The sequence below is a fragment of the Ciona robusta genome, chromosome 4 (genome assembly GCF_009617815.1).
Source record: "Ciona robusta chromosome 4, ASM961781v2".
NCBI classification, from domain to species: domain Eukaryota; kingdom Metazoa; phylum Chordata; class Ascidiacea; order Phlebobranchia; family Cionidae; genus Ciona; species Ciona robusta.
The window spans coordinates 15,764-40,253 of record NC_143238.1 but is presented as its reverse complement, the minus strand read 5'-3'; the positions used below and the strand labels follow the sequence as shown (position 1 = coordinate 40,253).

Sequence of the window (24,490 nt, the reverse complement as noted above, 5' to 3'; positions counted from 1 at the left end):
TATCGGTATATTGTGAAATTTTACTCCAACGCATGATATCGGTATCATGTGTTTTTACCAAAATTCCCTATGTAACGGTTAGAAACATAATACTTTTTTTCAGAAACATTTTACCGAGAGACGTTTATGGTTAGAAACCTAATTTTGGAACACATTATTAGGTTCCGGAAACCTAATACCTATATTTTTAACAACCAAATTACCAACCGTCAGTGGGCAGCATGGAGCTAAAATGCAATTTTACTGAATAAAAATAATGAAAAAGAGTTACACAACTCACGCACAACAATGTGTATATTATGATAGTTAATCAACCAGCTAGTCATGTATTCAGCTTTATTGTTGAAACGAAAGTCAATTTAACAGTTTATGAACCTATAAAAGCACATTATTATATACACTTCAATACAATATAATAGAAATATAGTCTATGGACCCATTAAAACACAATACAGTAGAAATATAGTCTATGGACCCATTAAAACACAATACAGTACAAATAAAATCTATGGACCCATTAAAAAAACAATGCAGTACAAATATAGTCTATGGACCAATTAAAAAAACACAATGCAGTACAAATATAGTCTATGGACCCATTAAAACACAGTACAGTAGAAATATAGGGACCCATTAAAACACAATACAGTAGAAATATAGTCCATGGACCCATTAAAAAACAATGCAGTACAAATATAGTCTATGGACCAATTAAAAAAACACAATGCAGTACAAATATAGTCTATGGACCCATTAAAACACAGTACAGTAGAAATATAGGGACCCATTAAAACACAATACAGTACAAATATAGTCCATGGACCCATTAAAAAACAATGCAGTACAAATATAGTCTATGGACCCATTAAAAAACAATACAGTAGAAATATAGTCTATGGACCCATTAAACACAATGCGGTAGAAATATAGTCTATGGACCCATTAAAACACAATACAGTAGAAATATAGTCTATGGACCCATTAAAACACAATGCGGTAGAAATATAGTCTATGGACCCATTAAAACACAATACAGTACAAATATAGTCTATGGACCCAATAAAACACAATACAGTAGAAATATAGTCTATGGACCCATTAAAACACAATGCGGTAGAAATATAATCTATGGACCCATTAAAACACAATGCGGTACAAATATAGTCTACGGACCCATTAAAACACAATACAGTACAAATATAGTCTATGGACCCATAAAACACAATGCGGTAGAAATATAGTCTATGGACCCATTAAAACACAATGCGGTACAAATATAGTCTATGGACCCAATAAAACACAATACAGTAGAAATATAGTCTATGGACCCATTAAAACACAATGCGGTAGAAATATAATCTATGGACCCATTAAAACACAATACAGTACAAATATAGTCTATGGACCCATTAAAACACAATGCGGTAGAAATATAATCTATGGACCCATTAAAACACAATACAGTACAAATATAGTCTATGGACCCAATAAAACACAATACAGTAGAAATATAGTCTATGGACCCATTAAAACACAATGCGGTAGAAATATAATCTATGGACCCATTAAAACACAATGCGGTACAAATATAGTCTACGGACCCATTAAAACACAATACAGTACAAATATAGTCTATGGACCCATAAAACACAATGCGGTACAAATATAGTCTATGGACCCATTAAAACACAATGCGGTACAAATATAGTCTATGGACCCATTAAAACACAATGCGGTACAAATATAGTCTATGGACCCAATAAAACACAATACAGTAGAAATATAGTCTATGGACCCATTAAAACACAATGCGGTAGAAATATAATCTATGGACCCATTAAAACACAATACAGTACAAATATAGTCTATGGACCCATTAAAACACAATGCGGTAGAAATATAATCTATGGACCCATTAAAACACAATACAGTACAAATATAGTCTATGGACCCATTAAAACACAATGCGGTAGAAATATAGTCTATGGACCCATTAAAACACAATACAGTACAAATATAGTCTATGGACCCATTAAAACACAATACAGTACAAATATAGTCTATGAACCCAATAAAACACAAAACAGTAGAAATATAGTCTACGGACCCCATAAAACACAATGCGGTACAAATATAGTCTATGGACCCATTAAAACACAATACAGTAGAAATATAGGGACCCAATAAAACACAATACAGTAGAAATATAGTCTACGGACCCATTAAAACACACAATACAGTACAAATATAGTCTATGGACCCAATAAAACAAAATACAGTACAAATATAGTCTATGGACCCATTAAAAAACACAATGCAGTACAAATATAGTCTACAGACCCATTAAAACACAATACAGTACAAATATAGTCTATGGACCCATTAAAACACAATGCAGTAGAAATATAGTCTATGGACCCATTAAAACACAATACAGTAAAAATATAGTCTATGGACCCATTAAAACACACAATACAGTACAAATATAGTCTATGGACCCATTAAAAAACAATGCAGTACAAATATAGTCTATGGACCCATTAAAAAACAATGCAGTACAAATATAGTCTATGGACCCATTAAAAAACACAATGCAGTACAAATATAGTCTACGGACCCATTAAAACACAGTACAGTACAAATATAGTCTATGGACCCCATAAAACACAATGCGGTACAAATATGGTCAATGGATGCATTAAAAGCATGATGAGGTAGAAATATAGTCGAAGAAATCTCTAAAAATACAAGGCGGTAGAATTATACAACCCATACTAGAGCATGACTGATAGTAGCGTTTTTGCTAATTTGACGATTACTCAGAAGAGGGGCATTAATATTGCTGTGAGTTAACCAGACAAACGAAAAAACATTCATCATTATAAATTCAAAAAGCAAACTGGTCCGCAAACATTACCTAGTTTTTAAACCTAAGTTACTATCAATTAGTTTATAAATATTGATAGCTTTTAGAGCAACCAAATATTGGTTATATGCAACTTAAATTTGTATAATATTAGTATCACATCATATTGAAAAAAACAATGTCAGTCAGGCTCCAGTGTATAATCCCAATCGTAAAAACAATGCAGTAAAATATACAGTCTAGTCTTTATACAGTAAATTAAACAAGGCAATTAATATAACAGCTTCTTCTTTCTTTTTCGCTTAAATGGAGATTCAGCTACAAACTCATCATCAGAACGCACTTGTTTGCATGGGGACCCTGTAAAATAATACATAGTTAAGTATATCTGAAGACGTTAATAAAAAAGAATACTTTGTGTTAAAAGGGACAACTATTAATCAGGTGAACAAAGACAAAACCTGAACCACTAAAATTAAATTCAAATGAGTAAACATGCAAAAGATAGAAAAGCATGTGTTAAAAAAACAGACAAGATATGAGCATACATTTAAAGGTATATGCAAAATAAAACAGACAAATTATCCAGAAATACCACTCACAAGTTGTCACAACACGTCGAGCTGGATAAAAAAGGTTGTCTGCGGGCCACCTCGCTTTGCATTCTTCTTCCATCTTAATTTCATTAAACTGCTTGATGCGTTTCCCATTTTTTGTTTTTAAATCCCGCACACGGTAAATATCTATTACTTCAGCATCATCAGAAAATGCAACCCGAATAAACTTTTCATCTTTATCTGCAAAATAAATGTCAGCATTTCATTTTCACATAAAAAACAGTTACCTGCTTGACGTTTATGTTATGTAAAAATTAAGTCCAGAATTTAAACTACTCATTTAAATATACAAAGTAAAAGTACAACATAACTTACTTAAGTCAGCACACACAAGATCAGTCTCTTTATCTACCGCAGTCGGATCAGAATCAGTCAGTGTAACACCTCTTTCTTCCTCAGCAGAATTGGGATCAGGCAGTCTAGCACCTCTCTCTTCCTCAGCAGAATTGGGATCAGGCAGTCCAGCACCTCTCTCTTCCTCAGCAGAATTGGGATCAGGCAGTCCAGCACCTCTCTCTTCCTCAGCAGAATTGGGATCAGGCAGTCTAACACCTCTGTCTTCCTCAGCTGAACTAGAATCATGCTCATTACACTTTTCATCTGCAAAATAATTTTAAAATAAGGAATTTGGAAAGCTACAACGTTTATGTTATTTTTAGTTGTTAATAAAAGGATTATTTATGAAATGTGGCTTTATAATAAATTAAAGAAATATGGCATTTATGTATGTTATAAATATGGATGAATTCTAACCATTTGCTAACTGTTGCAATGTTGTACGACCCTGTTCCACAAGCTCATGCGGATGCGAAATGTCATACACCTTATGAGCTACAGCAATTGAGTGACCTTTAGACCTAGCAATGGCAATTTGAGCTGATTTCGATTGTTTACTTGCAACCATCGTAATTAACTTCCGAACATCTGTTACTGTTATATCCTTGTTTGTTGAATGAAATACTTGACTGCTTGTTTTCTTCCAATATCTATTAAATTCTGTTGACTCCATTTTTCTGTTACAACTTATTGAAGGAAACACTTTATCTAACTTGGTTGATTTTTGTTTTTTTGTTGCCCATAAATGATTTGAGGTAGTCCTCATATCGTGCAATTCCTCAACACTTAGCACTAAACAGGCATGTTCATTTTTTAACTTTTGGTCTTTAACGTATATACTATAATTTCCTTTCGGTGTTTTTTCTGCTGAATCTAACTCTTCTATTGTGACTCCGGTTAGCACAGATGGTCGACAACCAGCTCGACAAACGACTCTTAAAAAAACATCACCACATAATTCTTGAACTTCTGATTTCGACAAACTGCCAACTTCACTTCTGCGTAACTCAGCTATGGTCATTCCATGATTTTGCTCATACTCTAAAATTGCCCGGTAGGGCTGTGGCAAACCACTCAACTTTTTTCTAGAGTGCTGTTTGACAATGTTTTGCCTTTTTTCTTTCCGTGCTCTTTGTCGACTCAACCAAGAAACTGTGTACTTTATTAGTTTATGAACACTCTCACTCATGTACATTGGATATTCCAAGTCTACAAACTCCAAAAAGTTTTTTAATGTAGCCAGGTACGCATATTTTGTTCCATCTCGGCCATCACCAACAATGCTCTTTTCAATATTGATAAAAATGCGCTTGGGGTCTTGTATTTCACTAGGATTTTGAATCATCTTTTTAACCTGATTCATATATGTTTTAGCTGTATCTGCATTGACTGGATTTCTTTTTCCAACCCCAATATCTTGTAAATGTCTCTCGTACATTAATAAAATTTTGTTGTACTGTGAAGTTTCAGTATTGCAATCGACCAACATATTTTGAAACTGAGTGCCTTTTATATCAATGTCTGGATGAGCTTTAATGCAGTGCCTTTTTAAACACTTTACTACAAGGTGACATATGCTGCACTCATATCCATTAAAATCTTTATAGTTTCCCTGTTTTTGAAGTTTTAACTCAGAGTCATAGAGAAGCTTGCTTTTTGGCAAATCTTTATGGTGATTGTTATAGTGTGTTGTTACATTATAAAACATTTTGGAGCAGTAGGGACATTTTCTTTGGCGTCTGGAATGAAAAAAGATTAGTCTGTGAACACAAAATCATAAAGCCAGCAGACACACTTAAAATAATAATAGAAATAGTTAGGTTTTGATTTTTGCACTTTCAGTAAACACAACATTGCAGCCAAACTTAACAAGCATTGCATTGCAGGTTGCCTCTAGCACTTACTGAGATAAAAATAATTTAATGTGTATGTTAAGGATATACCATTCCATAAACCGATAGGAATTGTGGATCATAGGCGAATTGCCTTCCATGGATTATTAAAATTAGGTGCCGGCATCACTAACCAGTAAGGCCTAAGAAACATTTTGACATTCAAATTTTCACTAGTAACTGATTTTACTGGTTTTACTAAAGATTAGCCTACCCATCGGTTACACTTTAGATGGAATGCAAAAGAATAAATTGCGATAAGTGTTGCTTTTTTGGTCCATTTATACTTAAAATATAAAACACTTAAAAAAAAGTTAAAACTTTTGGTTCGACCCAGAAATTTAGAACCTTAATTAACTTTTATAATCAGATTATCAGAAATACACATACATTTGAAAAATATCATCTTACCTGCCAGATTTCGAAATCTTTCCAGTTTTTAATATTGTACTACTTTTGGTGGATAACGGTGTACTACTTTTGGTTGATAATGGGGAAGAAGTTGCACTGAAACATAGCATATGTAACATAACAAACTATTGCACAAATAAAGTAGGTGATTCAAAAATGCGTTAAAAACTCGAGCTTTATTGGGTTTGCTTGTGGACAATAATACCCATTTTAATAAAAAGAATATAATATATCAATATATATTGTTAAAAAGACGTGTCTTAATTGGTATAAACAGATGAAACATTGGTGCAATTTTTATGCATGTTCATCGTGGATAATGTAACGATTATTTGCACCATAATACCTTTGATAACCTATTACGATTATTACATCACAAACAAGAATGTAACTAAATATTTAAACACATACTTCGAGCTGGTTCCAGAACAGGTTGGCTGATCACTAAATATCCTGTAAAGAGAAGTTATTGTTTATTAACCAACCATGATGCAGGGTTGATATTAATTATTAAAAGGAAAAACATAGTATTAAACTGATTTACTGCCTATACATTAATTTGCAATGTTCAGATAATATTCGTATTGCAGTAGTATATACTATGTTGCACATTTAGATATTCTTCTTAATAAACTAGATGCCCATAGACAATGTATATAACATTAGAATGTTAGATATAAATAATTGAACTTCCAGACTCCAGTCTTAAACCCAACCTGCTTTAGCCACGAGGCAAGTACACTTATTGCAAAGCCATGGCTATGAAATAATAAATATTGAATTAGAATATACATACAGTGGCGCACCCAGACGGAAATAAAGAGGGGGGGGTGGGGGGACCAGTTCGCGACCTCTTAGGATCGTTTAACCAGGGAGGAGTTGGCGGCTGTGTAACGTAGCATATTTTAACCTAGGACGAGTTCGCGGCTGTGTCAAGTATCATATTTTAACTGGGGACCAGTTGGCGGACCTGTAACCTACCATCGTTTAACGAGGGATGAGATCACGGCCGTGTAGCATAGCATCGTTTAACCGGGGACGAGTTCCGGGACGTTTAACGTAGAATCGTTTAACGGGGGACGAGTTCACGCCGTGTAACGTAGCATCGTTTAACCGGGGACGAGTTCGGGGACGTTTAACGTAGCATCGTTTAACCGGGGACGAGTTCACGCCTTGTAACGTAGCATCGTTTAACCGGGGACGAGTTCGCGGCGGTGTAACGTAGCATTGTTTAACAGGGGACGAGTTCACGCCGTATAACGTAGCATCGTTTAACCGGGAACGAGTTCACGCCATGTAACGTGGTATCGTTTAACCGGGGACGAGTTCACGCCGTGTAACGTAGCATCGTTTAACCAGGGACGAGTTCACGCCGTGTAACGTAGCATCGTTTAACCGGGGACGAGTTCACGCCGTGTAACGTAGCATCGTTTAACCGGGGACGAGTTCGGGGACGTTTAACGTAGCATCGTTTAACCGGGGACGAGTTCACGCCTTGTAACGTAGCATCGTTTAACCGGGGACGAGTTCGCGGCGGTGTAACGTAGCATTGTTTAACAGGGGACGAGTTCACGCCGTATAACGTAGCATCGTTTAACCGGGAACGAGTTCACGCCATGTAACGTGGTATCGTTTAACCGGGGACGAGTTCACGCCGTGTAACGTAGCATCGTTTAACCAGGGACGAGTTCACGCCGTGTAACGTAGCATCGTTTAACCGGGGACGAGTTCACGCCGTGTAACGTAGCATCGTTTAACCGGGGACGAGTTCACGCCGTGTAACGCAGCATCGTTTAACGAAAGACGAGTTCGCGGCGGTGTTACAACGTAGCATCGTTTAACCGGGAACGAGTTCACGCCGTGGAACTTACCATCGTTTAACCGGGGACGAGTTCACGCCGTGTAACGTAGCATCGTTTAACAAAAGACGAGTTCACGCCGTGTAACGTAGCATCGTTTAACGAAAGACGAGTTCGCGCGGTGTAGCGTAGCATCGTTTAACCGGGGACGAGTTCACGCCGTGTAACGTAGCATTGTTTAACCGGGGACGAGTTCACGCCGTATAACGTAGCATCGTTTAACAGGGGACGAGTTCACGCCGTGTAACGTAGCATCGTTTAACCAGGGACGAGTTCACGCCGTGTAACGTAGCATCGTTTAACAGGGGACGAGTTCACGCCGTGTAACGTAGCATCGTTTAGCCGGGGACGAGTTCACGCCGTGTAACGTAGCATCGTTTAACGGAAGACAAGTTCACGCCGTGTAACGTAGCATCGTTTAACCGGGGTCGAGTTCACGCCGTGTAACGTAGCATCGTTTAACGAAAGACGAATTCGCGGCGGTGTAACGTAGCATCGTTTAACCGGGGACGAGTTCGCGCCGTGTAAGGTAGCATCGTTTAACCGGGGACGAGTTCACGCCGTGTAACGTAGCATCGTTTAACCGGGGACGAGTTCACGCCGTGTAACGTAGCATCGTTTAACGAAAGACGAATTCGCGGCGGTGTAACGTAGCATCGTTTAACCGGGGACGAGTTCGCGCCGTGTAAGGTAGCATCGTTTAACCGGGGACGAGTTCACGCCGTGTAACGTAGCATCGTTTAACCAGGGACGAGTTCACGCCGTGTAACGTAGCATCGTTTAACCGGGGACGAGTTCACGCCGTGTAACGTAGCATCGTTTAACCGGGGACGAGTTCACGCCGTGTAACGCAGCATCGTTTAACGAAAGACGAGTTCGCGGCGGTGTTACAACGTAGCATCGTTTAACCGGGAACGAGTTCACGCCGTGGAACTTACCATCGTTTAACCGGGGACGAGTTCACGCCGTGTAACGTAGCATCGTTTAACCGGGGACAAGTTCACGCCGTGTAACGTAGCATCGTTTAATCGGGGACGAGTTCACGCCGTGTAACGTAGCATCGTTTAACCGGGGACGAGTTCACGCCGTGTAACGTAGCATCGTTTAACCGGGTCGAGTTCACGCCGTGTAACGTAGCATCGTTTAACGAAAGACGAGTTCACGCCGTGTAACGTAGCATCGTTTAACGAAAGACGAGTTCGCGCGGTGTAGCGTAGCATCGTTTAACAGGGGACGAGTTCACGCCGTGTAACGTAGCATTGTTTAACCAGGGACGAGTTCACGCCGTATAACGTAGCATCGTTTAACCGGGGACAAGTTCACGCCGTGTAACGTACCATCGTTTAATCGGGGACGAGTTCACGCCGTGTAACGTAGCATCGTTTAACCGGGGACGAGTTCACGCCGTGTAACGTAGCATCGTTTAACCGGGTCGAGTTCACGCCGTGTAACGTGGCATCATTTAACCGGGGACGAGTTCACGCCGTGTAACGTAGCATCGTTTAACCAGGGACGAGTTCACGCCGTGTAACGTAGCATCGTTTAACAGGGGACGAGTTCACGCCGTGTAACGTAGCATCGTTTAGCCGGGGACGAGTTCACGCCGTGTAACGTAGCATCGTTTAACGGAAGACAAGTTCACGCCGTGTAACGTAGCATCGTTTAACCGGGGACGAGTTCACGCCGTGTAACGTAGCATCGTTTAACGAAAGACGAATTCGCGGCGGTGTAACGTAGCATCGTTTAACCGGGGACGAGTTCGCGCCGTGTAAGGTAGCATCGTTTAACCGGGGACGAGTTCACGCCGTGTAACGTAGCATCGTTTAACCAGGGACGAGTTCACGCTGTGTAACGTAGCATCGTTTAACCGGGGACGAGTTCACGCCGTGTAACGTAGCATCGTTTAACGAAAGACGAGTTCACGCCGTGTAACGTAGCATCGTTTAACGAAAGACGAGTTCGCGGCGGTGTAGCGTAGCATCGTTTAACCGGGGACGAGTTCGCGCCGTGTAACGTAGCATCGTTTAACCGGGGACGAGTTCACGCTGTGTAACGTAGCATCGTTTAACCGGGGACGAGTTCACGCCGTGTAACGTAGCATCGTTTAACGAAAGACGAGTTCGCGGCGGTGTAGCGTAGCATCGTTTAACAGGGGGCGAGTTCGCGGCCGTGTAAGGTAGCATCGTTTAACGAAAGACGAGTTCGCGGCGGTGTAGCGTAGCATCGTTTAACCGGGGACGAGTTCGCGCCGTGTAACATAGCATCATTTAACAGGGGGCGAGTTCGCGGCCGTGTAAGGTAGCATCGTTTAACGAAAGACGAGTTCGCGGCGGTGTAGCGTAGCATCGTTTAACAGAGGGCGATTTCGCGGCCGTGTAACGTAGCATCGTTTAACAGGGGGGGCGAGTTCGCGGACGTGTAACGTAGCATCGTTTAACGAACGACGAGTTCGCTGCGGTGTAGCGTAGCATCGTTTAACAGGGGGCGAGTTCGCGGCCGTGTAACGTAGCATCGTTTAACAGGGGGGCGAGTTCGCGGACGTGTAACGTAGCATCGTTTAACAGACGAGTGCACAAGCTGGTGTGTTTGAATCAACAACGAGTTCTGGAATTTTACACCGGATGCTTGTTGAGCCCAAACATATTAATATGTCAATTCGTCGGCATCTTATCTAGACCTATCTGGAATTAAGTTAAAGTATCCAAAGACGCACAGTAAGCTAACACATTACATATGGACACATTACGCGAATGCGAATTTATATTTCTGTAATGGTTGAAGGGAATTGTTACCATTAATTGATATCAAAAAGGGGGGCTGGTCCCCTTAATTTCACTCCCCCTGCATGTGCCATTGTATACATACAACAATTTAACAAATAAAAAACATAAATTTAAAACAGTTTTGTTTTGTAACCTTTCAATGCTTGTTGTAAAATTCTTGACAACATCTCGGAGCATCTGTTTTTTCCTTCTAAATCATAAAAACATTGGAGAGCTACTTAGTTATATATTATGAAAAAGGGGAAAAGCAGACTTGCGCAAAAGTTTTTTAAGTAGAGAAACTAATATAGTCTATAATATATAATTATATAGCCTATGTCACCAAAATTCAACTGGCTTTTTGCGCATTATAAAAGTTCAGTTTTAGTACTAAAAATTAAAGACACATTTTTTTAAAAATATTATATAGTGGGTATCACCATGTCAGTGCGAGACCTAAGGAACATTTTAACACTAACAATTTTACTAATCACCAGCTAAAGGATTGCCCAACAGACTACAAATACAGTACTAGATAGTACTCGTAGTAGGTAAGGTACCTGTTACATTCTCGTCCTAATAAATGTACATTATTTTGTGTACAATTAAGAACATTTTCATTATCTTCACTTAACACTTCTGAATCTTCACTTACTACTTCATTGAAATCTTCTTCTTCTAAATCTCTGTAATAAAAAGAAAACTTATGCAATGTGGAAACAGGTACAAATGGTGATACCGAGTCTGAACAATCGCATTCGATATACAGCAAATTCAAATACCTTTCTAAAACAAACGAGTCGGCATGAACGGATTCCACTTCACCATCACTTGGACTACTCACGGAAGAATCGGTAATTAAATTATAAAAACTTGACACGGACGACATTATTTTACAGCATACACATTCAATAACTCTTGCTTCTCAACTTCTGTAAACTAAATTCCCTCCTAACTGAAAAAAATACCCACAATGCAAAGCCAGAAAAACGTGTTTTTACCTGATTCATTGTTACGTTCAACATACCTACTGTTACGTCAGGCAGCAGGGCGCCATTTTGTATGAAAATAACACAGCGGACATGCGGAAATGCACATATTTAGCAAATGAAAGGAACTATACGCATAAAACAATTTTAACGATGGAAAAGTGAAAAAAATGTATTGACGTGTTACTAAAATAAAAACTCTTGCTTCTCAGCTTCTGTAAACTAAATTCCCTCCCAACTGAAAAAAATTACCCACAATGCAAAGCCAGAAAAAACGTGTTTTTACCTGATTCATTGTTACGTTTAACAAACCTACTGTTACGTCAGGCTGCAGGGCGCCATTTTGTATGAAAAATAACACAGCGGACATGCGGAAATGCACATATTTAGCAAATGAAAGGAACTATACGCATAAAAACAATTTTAACGATGGAAAAGTGAAACAAATGCATTGGTGTGTTACTAAAATAAAAAACGAATGTAAAGAAGGCCAATTTGTTAATGTTTTGGCTAATTGTTGGTACCCGAATTGGGCCAGTCATCGTTTTCTAAAAATGAACACCATGAACTCGTAAAAATAAAAGTTTGCGTGTTGCTGTAAACATAGCCATAACACTCGACTTAAGAAGTTTTAATTGGAATACATTTTTTCGTACTTGTTATTATGAATCAAATTAGGTTTGTATGTATTTGTCACTGTGGCTGACTTCTTGATAAGCTTTCGGCCACATGCCTATGACTCTATACGATCATAAAAGTTTCGCGGGATTTTAATATTCAGATATTGCACCAGTAAGTTGCTCTTCGGTGTCCCCACTGATCAGACTATGACAGAAAAGCGATAAATGAAGTATAAACCCACAACACTTGACATGAGGGTTGATGTGACGTCACGTGAAAAAACCAAGTAAAATATTTTAAAATAGACTAATAGAGCATTGTCAACACAACTACCAGAACTTATCTCGCGCGACTGAAAGATAATTTAAGCCTTGGGCAATTCTCATGAACCAGCTCTCTGTTGGCCGAAATTATCGATGTTTTACAACATGATCAAATGTCGTCCTTCCCTATCATCTGACGTCAGGTCGCTGTCACGTGATTTTATTCTTCATGCATAATTCGCCATTTTTCGTCCGCCAAAATTAAAATTAACCCAACTACCTTGTACTGCGTCTCCAGATCAACTTATTGGCCACAGGCGGCTCTGAAACTATTGGAAAATAATGCCACTGAAACTCACCACAAAATACTTTCTATCACAATAGCATATAGGCTACGCTAATGGGAGTAAATATTTTCGTTCCACAGATATATGTAACTTATACGTTTGCACACACACGAAGAGTACATGAAGTACATATAGAAAGCATAAATTTATAAAGAAAAATCCACTTCACCTGTAACTCCTTGATCAAAAAAACGTATCGGTCGGTAGCCCGGTTTCGGTGATGCCAGGATAGAGGATATACACGAAAAATGTCATTGTTAATAATCTCGGGTTTCGAAAATCCTACGTCTACACTCTACAAGGTGATCTCTGTTTGAATCAGAAGGAAATACCCAACAAGACGTGCGTGATGAAAAATTTCCCAAACCAAATAACTTCACTAAACAAGTGTTATAACGGCATATGTAGATTAAACTAAAACGTTAAAAGTAAATCGTGCCCACCACGCATCATCATGGAAACAAAATATTTCTGGAAAAAATATATTTTGCAGCAGTACAATTAATAATAAAAAAGAAATTTGTCAGTAAATAAGCGAATACATCCCATAAATGGCAACGAGTAAGAAGTTAGCGCCACCTAGCAGAAAATGTGCAGAAATAAAGACTTCCGGGGCAGTGGCAATGTTATTAAACTTACAAATAATACTATACGAACACCAAATTCTTTCTGTTCACTCACTTTAAGCGCTGTTCAGTTAAAGTTTGGGTGTGTTTCGTTGGCAAACTGATTACCGCTAGAAAGCCGGAGACTTGAATTTGGATTCTAGCTCCGGTAACAGCCAATTAAATAAATTTAAATAAAAAATACTGTAAACTTTTATTGTGAGCTAAAGTTAAAAATCCACTCCCGACACAGACCCACAAAACCGTATTCACTTGCGCAATACATTTAACCCATGCGCCAGTTTTATATTCACTTGCGCAATACATTTAACCCATGCGCCATGATGTTTTTTATGCGTGCGCCGTATTACAGTGCAATAACTGCTGTAAAAAAAACTAATTAATTGAATATGTATTATTGCATTTACAAAGATTAATAATTTTATAAAGTTATTTAGAAACCTTATTACGATTGTATAACATTATCGGCGCTGTAGCACACTTGGTTAGCGCATCGGCATCCAACCCAGCGGTAATGGGCCCAAAGGTCCTCCCCGTGATCACAAATGGGTTGTCCAAATTATCAGTCACACTTAAAAAAGTAAAACAAAATTATAATAATTATACCCACAAAGTAACGTCCTTGGTAACTCGTAAGGTGGCACATATGCTGGTGTTTGAAACAGAACACCCGTGTTATAACGACTGTCGTTTTCCGGCCACGCGAAGGTAAAGTAAGTTACATTCATTCATTATATACGGTTTCGGAAACATAGTCCAGTTTTTGGAAACATAATCATACAGACTCAGAAACATAATCCCATATCTGGTAACATTATAATGTTTCGGTTTATGGTAATATTGTTTCGGAAATATTTTCTGAAACATAAAAAATCGTTCTCAAAGACGGCAAATTGTTTCGTTTATTATCGTTAATGCACGGACCTAATTGTATATTTAATAATAGGCAGTCGCGCGTACCAATTTTAAATTAATATTTTTTTGTTTTTTTCATATTTTCAGGAGCGCGTTTAAAATGCGTAAAAACACCCCGCGTTACTTTATTTTTTGTGGTAAATTCAAAAAGCGACCGTTTTATTGATTCCAAAAACTTTGCTTATTGAAATTGGTCCAGTATAGGCGGAGATATTCGTCCTCAAACAGTGATCTCTAGCGCTATCCTATTTTTACTACGAGCTCCGTGATTGTGACGTAGGAACGTACTATAGGCACGTGCTGACTGATTCATTCGTGAAAGCGAAGCATGCGTTTTTTTGTTCTCTCGTTTTTCGCTGAAAACACTGCCTCTCGCCTTTCAGAATGAGAGCGGCCACGCTTCAACAATTTTGTCACGTGTTTTGTCACGTTCGTAGTACACTTCTCATTTTTTCGCCATGCAACTTTCAAATCAGCTTTATGAATTTCACGTGTTTGAGCTGGAGTATCTTTGGTTATACTGAACCGATTAAAACAAGTAAGGTGTCGTTGGAATTAGAAAAACACACTCTATATATTAAAGCGATGTACATTTGGGGTGTGTTTAGGCCCTTTAAGCGAGAAGCACCAACTACATTACTAAACCACTTTACAACCGTCTTGCCCGCTAATAACTGTTTCGTCACAATCCTAATTGTAATGTCATACACTGCCGTAGCTCCGTGCATATAGGCGCCGGTGTCTTGATATATTCGTTCCGATTGGTATATTTGTATTGCGCATGCGCCGCGACTCCAATATGACCATCCGGTCCAAATTTATTACCACCCTCCGTTGAAAACGTTGCAGACTTTTACACGTTGGAACTTTAGCTTTTGATTTAAAGTCAACAGAACTAAGTTGAGTGTTATTTGTGCCTAGAATAATTTGAGATTAGTAAAACTAACAAATTTCTCAAACAGGATGGCTTACACTGTAAATCATATAGGTGGAAATTTAGGGGTGGTTTTTTTGTTATCGTGGTAACATCCACAAATGCGTGGAAATACACACGTGTGGTATCACTATTTCCACCATTTGACTTATATCAGCATATCTTGTACCCGCCCATCACCCAAAAGGTGGAGTTGGCCACCACTAATCAAAATATTGGATTTAGTGAAATAAAATTCCGCTAACCCATATATTTAGAAAACACCTGTTATTCCGGACGTTCATTGAGTATTTACTATAATATAAACAAGTTGTCAGTGCATTTGGCTTATTTGTAAAACCTTGTTGAAATATATACTTCTAAATCTCACTCGTATGCCAATTTTGCATTTCGAAAAGAATTTTGTTTTAGGTTTGATTTGATTTTAAATTACCGAAGTAAACCAATGTCAAACAGACAGTGGGTCACGTTCAAAAGTTGGTTTTATTTATTTATTTATTGTTATTTCTGTGTTTGCGGCGTGGTCGTGGGAAAATTTACTGCGCATGCGCATTTCCGTCATGCAGTTTTTGTGAAACGTGTTCGGTTTTTTTGTATTAATATAGTGCAAACGCTGTTAGGAAGTAAAGTAAAGAATAAAGATCGGTATGTTATAATTGCATTTTCAATGTTATTTACTTACTTTTACAGTCTATTTAACCTAATTTAAAAATGGAGGGAATACCTTGCCCATATCAGGAATGCTGTGAAACAATGGCCAAACCAAGTTTAATTCACCATTTAAAGTTTGAGCATGGAAAGACTATTATTTACCAATGTAAAATAGCGAAATGTGGTTTAATTTATTCAAGTGTACGGAGCTATGAAAAGCATCTCCTAAGAATGCATTCCAATTATTCATCAATCATTCATCAGCAAGATCCAGTTGTTTCAGATTATGTGGAATGTCACGAACCCAATTCATCTGACGATAATGTTTGTGAGGGGGAGCAAACGTTTGTGAGCAATTTTGTTAAGTTTTGTTTGCAACTACGAGAGCGTTATATCTTGCCTCAACGCGCATATGAAACCATTATAAATGACATGACTGCCTTGTTTTCCCATTTTCATCAAAATTTAATCAAGCACTTCAAATCTGAGGTTGGATTCAATGAGCATTTAGAAAATCCAAATTTTTTACCAGACCTGTGGAAGAAATTACAGAACAAATCCATGTTTGAGCAGAGCTGTCAGTCGCTAGGGTTGGTTCAACCTGAAACAGTAAAGAGTGATAATAATAACATAACTTTTCAATATGTACCAATAGTAAAATCTTTGTCGAATTATTTAAACCAGCAAGATGTGCTGCAGGCAGTTTTATTGAATAACAGATCATGTGCTTCACAGACAAATGTTCTTTGTGATTTTACAGACGGTGAATATTTTCGTACAAAATCATATTTCAGGGGCAACCGAGACTTGTTGCGACTTCATTTTTATTGCGATGAACTGGAAGTTTGTAATCCACTAGGTTCTTCAAAAACAAAGCACAAGCTTACTGTGTTTTATTATTATGTGGGAAACATTGGTGTAAAACATAGTGCTAGCTTGAAAAATATATTTTTGGCTCTTCTCATTGAATCTAAGAAGCTGAAAACAATTGGTTATCATACTGCTCTTAAACCTCTTATAAAAGATTTACAGTTTTTGCAAGAGAAAGGGATTGTCACATGTGATGGTGCACATACACTATATGGTACTATAGCAACATTGTCTGCTGATAACCTTGGCGCTCATGAACTTGGCGGATTTCGAAAATGTTTTAGTAGCGGCCGAATATGTCGCTTTTGTATGTGCTTATATAGCGAATTAAAACAAAAAACACGTGAAGAAGATTTTGTTTTAAGAAATCCCATCACACATGCACTGCATGTTAGTGGTGTTGAAATGGACAGCACATTGTCTTGTGCATACGGTGTACTTGAAAGTTGTGCATTTTCATCAGTAATTGGTTTTTCCCCTGTTACGTCTTTGCCACCAGATATTATGCATGACTGCATGGAAGGTGTACAGCAGTATTTTTTGCAATACCTTTTTAGACACTTATCTTCAGAAAAAATTTGTTCTATCAGTGAATTAAATGAAAAGCTTAGCTGCTTTCCATATGGACCAACAGACTACAAGAATAAACCGAGGAGTCTACCAGGACAAGTTGTTCGTGTTAATGGAAAATTTTCAATGTGTGCAAGTGAGACGTGGTGCTTGTTTAGGCTAATCCCACTTGTTGTGGGACAGCTTGTTCCAGAAGGAGACAAAGCATGGAAGTTGTATTCTCTTTTGGCAGAAATAATGGAAATTGTTTTTGCACCTAAAATTGATGTAATGCATGTGAATCACTTAAAATTGTTGATTGATGAATTTTATTGTTCATTTCTTAAGGAAGCAGAAGACTTAATCAAACCAAAATTTCACTTTCTCCTGCATTATCCAAGACTTATAGCATATTATGGTCCTTTAAGGCACTTGTGGTGTATGAGATTCGAGTCGTTTCACAGGAAGTTAAAAAAAATAGCGAAAGTGTCACAAAACTTTAAAAACATTTGTTTGACAGTTGCACAAAGATTGCAGTATGGAAAATGTTACGAACATTTTAGTGGAACATGTATAGCAGAAGTCAATGAAGTTGGTAATCAAACTGTAACTAATTTAAACAATTTTGATACCAAAATATCCACTTTTCTTTTGTCTTTGACACCTCACTGCGCAGATAGTGTTTTGTATTCTGCCACTAGTGTCCATATAAATGGTGCAAAGTATGTGTATGGAAATGTTTTTTTACTTGACATAAATAATGAATTACCTGTTTTTGGCCAAATCAAGGATATTATTATTTATCATCAATATGTGGTAATTGTTTGTGTATATGTACTTGCTAAAAGTTTTGACAGACATTTGCACTCCTACATAGTTAGCACTACAGAGGAGTTAGTATTTCTGCAACCCGGATTTGAATTAAATTATCACCCCCTTGATTTATATGACATAGGTGATAAAAAAGTTATTCGTCTCAGACACACACTTGTGCAACAATAGGCTTAAAAATGATAAATGCGTTTATACAGCACTAACCCTGTGTTTCTTGTTTAGATTTTCAGTATGGCTTGTATGCCTTGTAAATATCTAGTTGTATTTAACAGTACAAAAAAAGTTATTACATGCAACAAAACTGAAATCCCTGACAAAATAATGGACAGTTTCAAACTTGATCAAGGTTTTGATATGAAATTGTTTGATGAGGATTTTGAAGAATGGGTTAGTATATCCGACAACTTGAATGAACTCCCGTCAAAAGGCAAGCTTCGTGTTGTAACTGAAGGTACTTTCATTCTACTTTTTGTGTAAAGGATGATAATGATTTAACCCCTGTTTTTAATTACAGAGGATGTTGAATCCGATTGTACTGTACCATTAAATACTTCGTCGGAATCGGAAGAAAGCATGGCACGTGGGGAAACAAGTAAATCATGGCTGTTATCATACTCTCTGCCAAAGTTTCCTGCATTCATTTCTGACATATTGGAGACAAACGAAGAAATATCGACACACACTAGAAAAAAGATTGGACAAATCATTTTTGATTCCATGGCTTGTTACACACTGTATGTATATTTTGTTATTGTTCTTTAAAACTTCTTTCATATAAAGTTAGTATTAATTTATGTTGCAGATATCCCACTTCATTTGAATATAAATCTGTTTGCATGGCACTGTTAAAAAAATATCCGAACCTGGCCGATAAGAGTACAAAAGATGTTACAGTTACGTTTTATATAATAGTGATTTGACTCATTTTAAAAACTTTATAATATGCAGGGTACATGGCTAGTAAGTCTTAGACAAAGGTTCAGGGATATGCGAAGACCCATGTATAACAATGATACAGTGAAAGCTATGAAAAGGAAATATGGTTTTCATGCTAGGAGAGACGATGACCAGTTACAATCAGCAAAGCGTGTGTTTGTGGTAGGTATAGTTTGGTTTGATGTAGTATGCATTAAGGCAAGGTTTGAAATTTCACAGGCATCCGATTGTACGGAGGATGCAACAAGTATCAAACTACACATAAAAGCCTTGGATGCCGAACTTAAGAAAAAGGAAAGAAATCTTGATATATTGCAAGACAGAATGTCCAGAACTTACAGCATACGCAGAAAAGAGGTTCAGGAAGGGGACTTAAGTATTTCGGACATTATATCAAAGTACTCCGCCTTAAGATTACCATTATGTGTGAGTAACATGTCGTCAGCTTTGTATTGTTATTATTTGTATTCTACTAATATTGTGTGTTTCAGTTTCTGGAAGAAGCACAACGTGTTTTCAAAGCTGATATACAAGCTAAGTTAAATGCAGTGAATCCTAACATTTGGAAAAAACTGGGAAATTTAACTAAAATTGCCAAACCATGTGAATTGGATAAGTGGATGGTTGATGGTAAGCACAAGTGAATTTTGCATGTGTTGTCTTATTTTGGAACATGGTGAAATTTATTCCTCATGAAATTTAATTCAATTTTTTTTTTACTTTAACAGAAAAGAGTTTGGCACTACTCTTTCTTCCAAGAGTATTTAAAGAAGAAACAGAACTTTACATGATCTATAACATGGTTTGTAATTTCTTACAAATTCCTAGAAAGATTTTCATTTTACTTACATACAAATTTCCTGCAGAAAAAGGAGGAATTGTGGCTTCCAGAGAGTCCCTATCCATGTATGGTCATTTCAAAAAATGAAATTGGCATATATGTTCAAAGGGTTTTTTTGTTCAACGCTGAAAATGCAAACGCAGCTGCAGTGATGGTTTTTGCATGTTATTGGGTTTTTGATATTGAATTTCCCAAAAAAAATCGTAAATCTTTGTCACTGTTGGCCGCCTTGGCCGAAATAGAGGAAAACGTTAGCACGCCTGTGCAGCGCATTTTGAACACAATACGTTGAATACTTTTGTATGTGCTAATAAAAATGACGTTCTTTAAATTATAACGGGGTGTTTGTTACCCGGTCAGGGGTGGAAAAAAAGCATCCTGGACGACGTTCAGCAGGGTGGAAACCCACACGCTGGGTTTCCGGTAAAGGTGGAAACCACCAACATAGGGGTGTTTTAGTGGGACCACCCTTGCGGGTGGTGACTACGATACTGTTTGATTTACAGTGTACATAACACCATACCTTTCTCATTCATTGTAAACTTACATAAACAAAATCAGCTGTGTATAATACAAACAAAATATTTCCCCCAGGTGATCAAAAATAAACAATGCTAATTTCGAACTAAACTCTTTGTTTTTGCTTTACAATTACATAATAGAAAAATACTAACATAGTCAAGTGTAACAACGAAGTGATTTGAGTGTTTATTTCATTAATGATAATTATCGGCACAGCATGATGTCTGATGTGATTAGACATAGCGACGCCGAAACAGTGCAGATGGTACAAATGTACCTTGAAACGGTGCAAAATGTGTTTCGTTTTGCCCAGGAACGTATTTTAGCCGGTACGTATTTATTAGAGCCCGTATATAAGTTCCGACCTACAGGGCATGCGCAGTAGCGTCACGGCGCATGCGCAATAGCGCCCGGTACAAATATATCAGTCGAAACGAATATATATAGACACCAGCTTTTTGAAAAGTAGTGCGGAGGCGAAGTCGATTATTACGTAACACAGTTGTGACGTCATAATACTTCGGTGTGATTACTCATGACTTTGGAACGACTCTAAAACAGCCGAAAGTGAGCTATAGTACTGGTATTAGTGTCGTAATGCTACCGCAAAGTTCTATCATTTTATCAAACAATCAATTTATTTCAGTGCAATTGATATTAAGTTAATGCGGTAATACAGTGACTATATGCGCCACAATTTCTTTAAAAACAAGAATGTTACGAATATTTTTGTGTGATGAACAGTTGTAATCAAGTAAAGAAAACAGAAAACGTTTTCGTGATCACTATACTGCCTTACATTTCCGTAGGATCGTCTGGTCTGTTCATGAAATAATGCTATTTGTGTCGATTAAAACGTCACAATCGAAATTTTAAAAATGGCTTTTTGTAACTTAGGTGTTTTTAGGGTATTGCGTCCTACCAACCATTGCTGTTGCATTACAGACACGAGTATATTGACAATCTTGCGCAAGCCCAGTAGTACACCTGCAAGTAAAGCGAATTCATTACGTCAGAGGCGTTATTGTGATGTAACTGATTATCGTACTGCATAATAGTAAACATATATTGAATGCATGTATTATATAAGATTGTAAAACCGTCGTTAGTTTCCTTGATAAGACACCATTTTTCTCGTTAGGTGGCAGTACATTTATGTATTTTGAATTTAAGCAACTAAAACCAGCACTACAAAGTGTTAAAGGGTATAAAAAAAAACGAATTAAAAAATAAACTAATTATATAACAAAAGTTAAATCACTTAAAACAACATCGAATATAAACTTTCCCGCCCTATACTCAGTTTGTAAAGGCACTTATGACACCATTTCTACCGGGTTCCCAACCTTGTTAACTCTTTTAAAAGTTTTTTTTTGTTTACTTAAAGTCTTAAAATGCGTAAAAACAACCCGCGTTACTTTTATTTTTTGTGGTAAATTCAAAAAGCGACCGTTTTATTGATTCCAAAAATACTTTGCTTTTTGAAATTGGACCAGTATAGGCGGAGATATTCGTCCTCAAACAGTGATCTCTAGCGCTATCCTATTTTTACTACGAGCTCCGTGATTGTGACGTAGGAACGTACTAGGCACGTGACTGATTCATTCGTGAAAGCGAAGCATGCGTTTTTTTGTTCTCTCGTTTTTCGCTGAAAACACTGCCTCTCGCCTTTCAGAATGAGAGCGGCCACGCTTCAACAATTTTGTCACGTGCGTAGTACACTTTTAAATTCTTTCGCCACGCAGCTTTCAAATCAGTTTTATGAATTTCACGGTGTTTGAGGTGGAATATATCTTGGGTTATACAGGACCGATTAAAACAAGTAAGGTGTCGTTGGAATTAGAAAAACACACTCTATATATTAAAGCGATGTACATTTGGGTGTGTTTAGGCTCTTTAAACAAAGTTCATTTTTTTGTGATCGACACGTGTAAGGGGATATAATTGAATTCTTGGGCAGTGGCAAGGTTATTAAACTTACAAATAATACTCCGAACACCAAACATAATCAGAAACATATTCCCATATTTAGTAACATTATAATGTTTCGGTTTGTAGTAATAATGTGTTGGAAACATAATAATTTTTCAGAAACAATATTCTGTTTCTGGTGTGGTAACTATGTTAGCAAGGACAGTCCTTATTACACGGTTGTTTTACTCATTAGTGACCACTGGGTTGGAGAACATTTGTCGTTAAGTGTCTTGCCCAAGAACCCATACGCCCACACGGCCACACTATTAGCAGCTACAAGCGTTCAACCCGCAACCTTAACGTCCGAGGCAGGCGCGTTAACCACTGTAACATGGCGCAGACGAAAGTTTCAGAAACATAATACTATTCAGAAACATTATTATGTTTCTAGTATGGTAACAATGTTTCGGAAACATAATATGTACAATTTCAGAAACATTATTATGTTTCTAGTGTGATAATAATGTTTCGGAAACATAATACCATTTCAGAAACATATTATTATGTTTCTAGTGTTGTATTATGTTACGGAAACATTATTATCACACTAGAAACATAATAATGTTTCTGGTGTTGTATTATGTTTCGGAAACATAATGCCATTTCAGAAACATATTATTTTTCTGGTGTTGTATTAGGTTTCGGAAACATAATGCCATTTCAGAAACATTATTATGTTTCTGGTGTTGTTTTAGGTTTCGGAAACATAATGCCATTTCAGAAACATTATTATGTTTCTGGTGTTGTATTAGGTTTCGGAAACATAATGCCATTTCAGAAACATTATTATGTTTCTGGTGTTGTATTAGGTTTCGGAAACATAATACCATTTCAGAAACATTATTATGTTTCTGGTGTTGTATTAGGTTTCGGAAACATAATGCCATTTCAGAAACATTATTATGTTTCTAGTGTTGTATTAGGTTTCGGAAACATAATGCCATTTCAGAAACATTATTATGTTTCTGGTGTTGTATTAGGTTTCGGAAACATAATGCCATTTCAGAAACATTATTATGTTTCTGGTGTTGTATTAGGTTTCGGAAACATAATACCATTTCAGAAACATTATTATGTTTCTAGTGTTGTATTATGTTTCGGAAACATAATACCATTTTTAGAAACATTATTATGTTTCTAGTGTATCGAAACTGTTCAGTTTTAAAAATGCGAAAAAATATGCTCTTTGTTGCCACCTAGTGACATTTTTTTGTACTTAAGTTTCGGAAACATTATGTATTAATTTTGCTAAAATCTTATGTTTCTGGATTTTGTTTCGGAAACATAATTCAACAGAGGTATTAGGTTTCCATTCCAGGGATTATGTTTCTGGATTATGTTTCTAGAAACTTTATCTTTGAATTAGAAACATTATACACGCCTGAGAAACGAAAATAGAAACATAATACCGACTCCCTATGCTTAAGTATAGGGTGAACAATTCCCAATTTTTTTTATTTTTGCAAAAAGTCAAAAAGGTGAAATTTTACTCCAACGCATGATATCGGTATCATGTGTTTTTATCAAAACTCAAGAAAAATACATTTTTTTGCAAAAGTAAAAAAAGTGAGATTCTACTCCAATGCATGCTACCGGTATCATGTGTTTTTACCAAAATTCCCAATTTTTTTTATTTTTGCAAAAAGTCAAAAAGGTGAAATTTTGCTCCAACGCATGATATCGGTATGATGTGTTTTTATCAAAACTCGAGAAAAATACATTTTTTTGCAAAAGTAAAAAAAAGTGAGATTCTACTCCAACGCATGATATCGGTATCATGTGTTTGTACAAAAATTTGAAAAAATCCAATTTTTTGCAAAAGTAAAAAAAGTGAGATTCTACTCCAACGCATGATATCGGTATCATGTGTTTGAA

The 24,490-nt window shown here is 37.2% G+C and overlaps 3 protein-coding genes and 1 long non-coding RNA gene across 9 annotated transcripts; 2 read left to right on the top strand and 2 right to left on the bottom strand.

Moving 5' to 3' along the window:
- Window positions 1-322: 322 nt before the first annotated feature.
- Window positions 323-14,538, bottom strand: LOC149736233 (uncharacterized). 5 transcript variants are annotated; one of them, XM_089877517.1, is made up of 9 exons: window positions 13,133-14,538; window positions 11,304-12,945; window positions 10,898-10,954; window positions 6,534-6,575; window positions 6,123-6,218; window positions 4,237-5,558; window positions 3,799-4,083; window positions 3,469-3,663; window positions 323-3,226 (listed from the first exon to the last, which is right to left on the bottom strand). In XM_089877517.1, the coding sequence occupies exons 2-9, from the start codon at window positions 11,630-11,632 to the stop codon at window positions 3,138-3,140; spliced, it is 2,415 nt and encodes an 804-aa protein (XP_089733643.1). In that variant the 5' UTR covers window positions 11,633-12,945; window positions 13,133-14,538; the 3' UTR covers window positions 323-3,137. The 5 variants fall into 5 exon arrangements, with proteins under 5 accessions (XP_089733643.1, XP_089733647.1, XP_089733644.1 ...); XM_089877521.1 differs by having other exon boundaries at window positions 11,304-11,429; window positions 13,133-14,536; XM_089877518.1 differs by lacking the exon at window positions 13,133-14,538 and having other exon boundaries at window positions 11,304-11,429; window positions 11,526-13,115.
- Window positions 14,539-15,473: 935 nt separating this feature from the next.
- Window positions 15,474-18,565, top strand: LOC149736232 (uncharacterized). Its single transcript, XM_089877522.1, has one exon. It carries the CDS (start codon window positions 16,150-16,152, stop codon window positions 18,508-18,510), a length of 2,361 nt encoding a protein of 786 aa, XP_089733648.1. The 5' UTR covers window positions 15,474-16,149; the 3' UTR covers window positions 18,511-18,565.
- LOC149736231 (sterile alpha motif domain-containing protein 3-like) lies at window positions 18,518-20,456 on the top strand. Of its 2 annotated transcripts, XM_089877524.1 has the most exons (8): window positions 18,518-18,793; window positions 18,857-19,076; window positions 19,145-19,235; window positions 19,291-19,440; window positions 19,498-19,704; window positions 19,770-19,908; window positions 20,007-20,080; window positions 20,145-20,456. In XM_089877524.1, exons 1-8 carry the CDS (start codon window positions 18,574-18,576, stop codon window positions 20,409-20,411), a joined length of 1,368 nt encoding a protein of 455 aa, XP_089733650.1. In that variant the 5' UTR covers window positions 18,518-18,573; the 3' UTR covers window positions 20,412-20,456. The 2 variants fall into 2 exon arrangements, with proteins under 2 accessions (XP_089733650.1, XP_089733649.1); XM_089877523.1 differs by having other exon boundaries at window positions 19,291-19,704.
- A 341-nt stretch (window positions 20,457-20,797) lies between these two features.
- On the bottom strand, window positions 20,798-24,062 carry LOC149736230 (uncharacterized). The gene is made up of 2 exons (XR_016384981.1): window positions 24,029-24,062; window positions 20,798-21,628 (listed from the first exon to the last, which is right to left on the bottom strand). It is a non-coding gene; the product is annotated as an uncharacterized LOC149736230 (long non-coding RNA).
- Between the last annotated feature and the right edge of the window lie 428 nt (window positions 24,063-24,490).

What these genes read in the sequence shown, in the direction of transcription:
- LOC149736232 (XM_089877522.1), top strand. Translation starts at nt 16,150, where the DNA reads ATGGAGGGAATACCTTGCCCATATCAGGAATGCTGTGAAACAATGGCC.
- LOC149736233 (XM_089877517.1), bottom strand. Translation starts at nt 11,632, where the DNA reads ATGTCGTCCGTGTCAAGTTTTTATAATTTAATTACCGATTCTTCCGTG. An exon ending in ATTGCAACAGTTAGCAAATG is followed by an intron (nt 4,084 to 4,236) that starts GTTAGAATTCAT and finishes ATTATTTTGCAG; the next exon opens with ATGAAAAGTGTAATGAGCAT. An exon ending in TCGACGTGTTGTGACAACTT is followed by an intron (nt 3,227 to 3,468) that starts GTGAGTGGTATT and finishes ATTATTTTACAG; the next exon opens with GGTCCCCATGCAAACAAGTG.
- LOC149736231 (XM_089877523.1), top strand. Translation starts at nt 18,574, where the DNA reads ATGGCTTGTATGCCTTGTAAATATCTAGTTGTATTTAACAGTACAAAA. An exon ending in GCTTCGTGTTGTAACTGAAG is followed by an intron (nt 18,794 to 18,856) that starts GTACTTTCATTC and finishes TTTTAATTACAG; the next exon opens with AGGATGTTGAATCCGATTGT. An exon ending in TTTACATGATCTATAACATG is followed by an intron (nt 20,081 to 20,144) that starts GTTTGTAATTTC and finishes AATTTCCTGCAG; the next exon opens with AAAAAGGAGGAATTGTGGCT.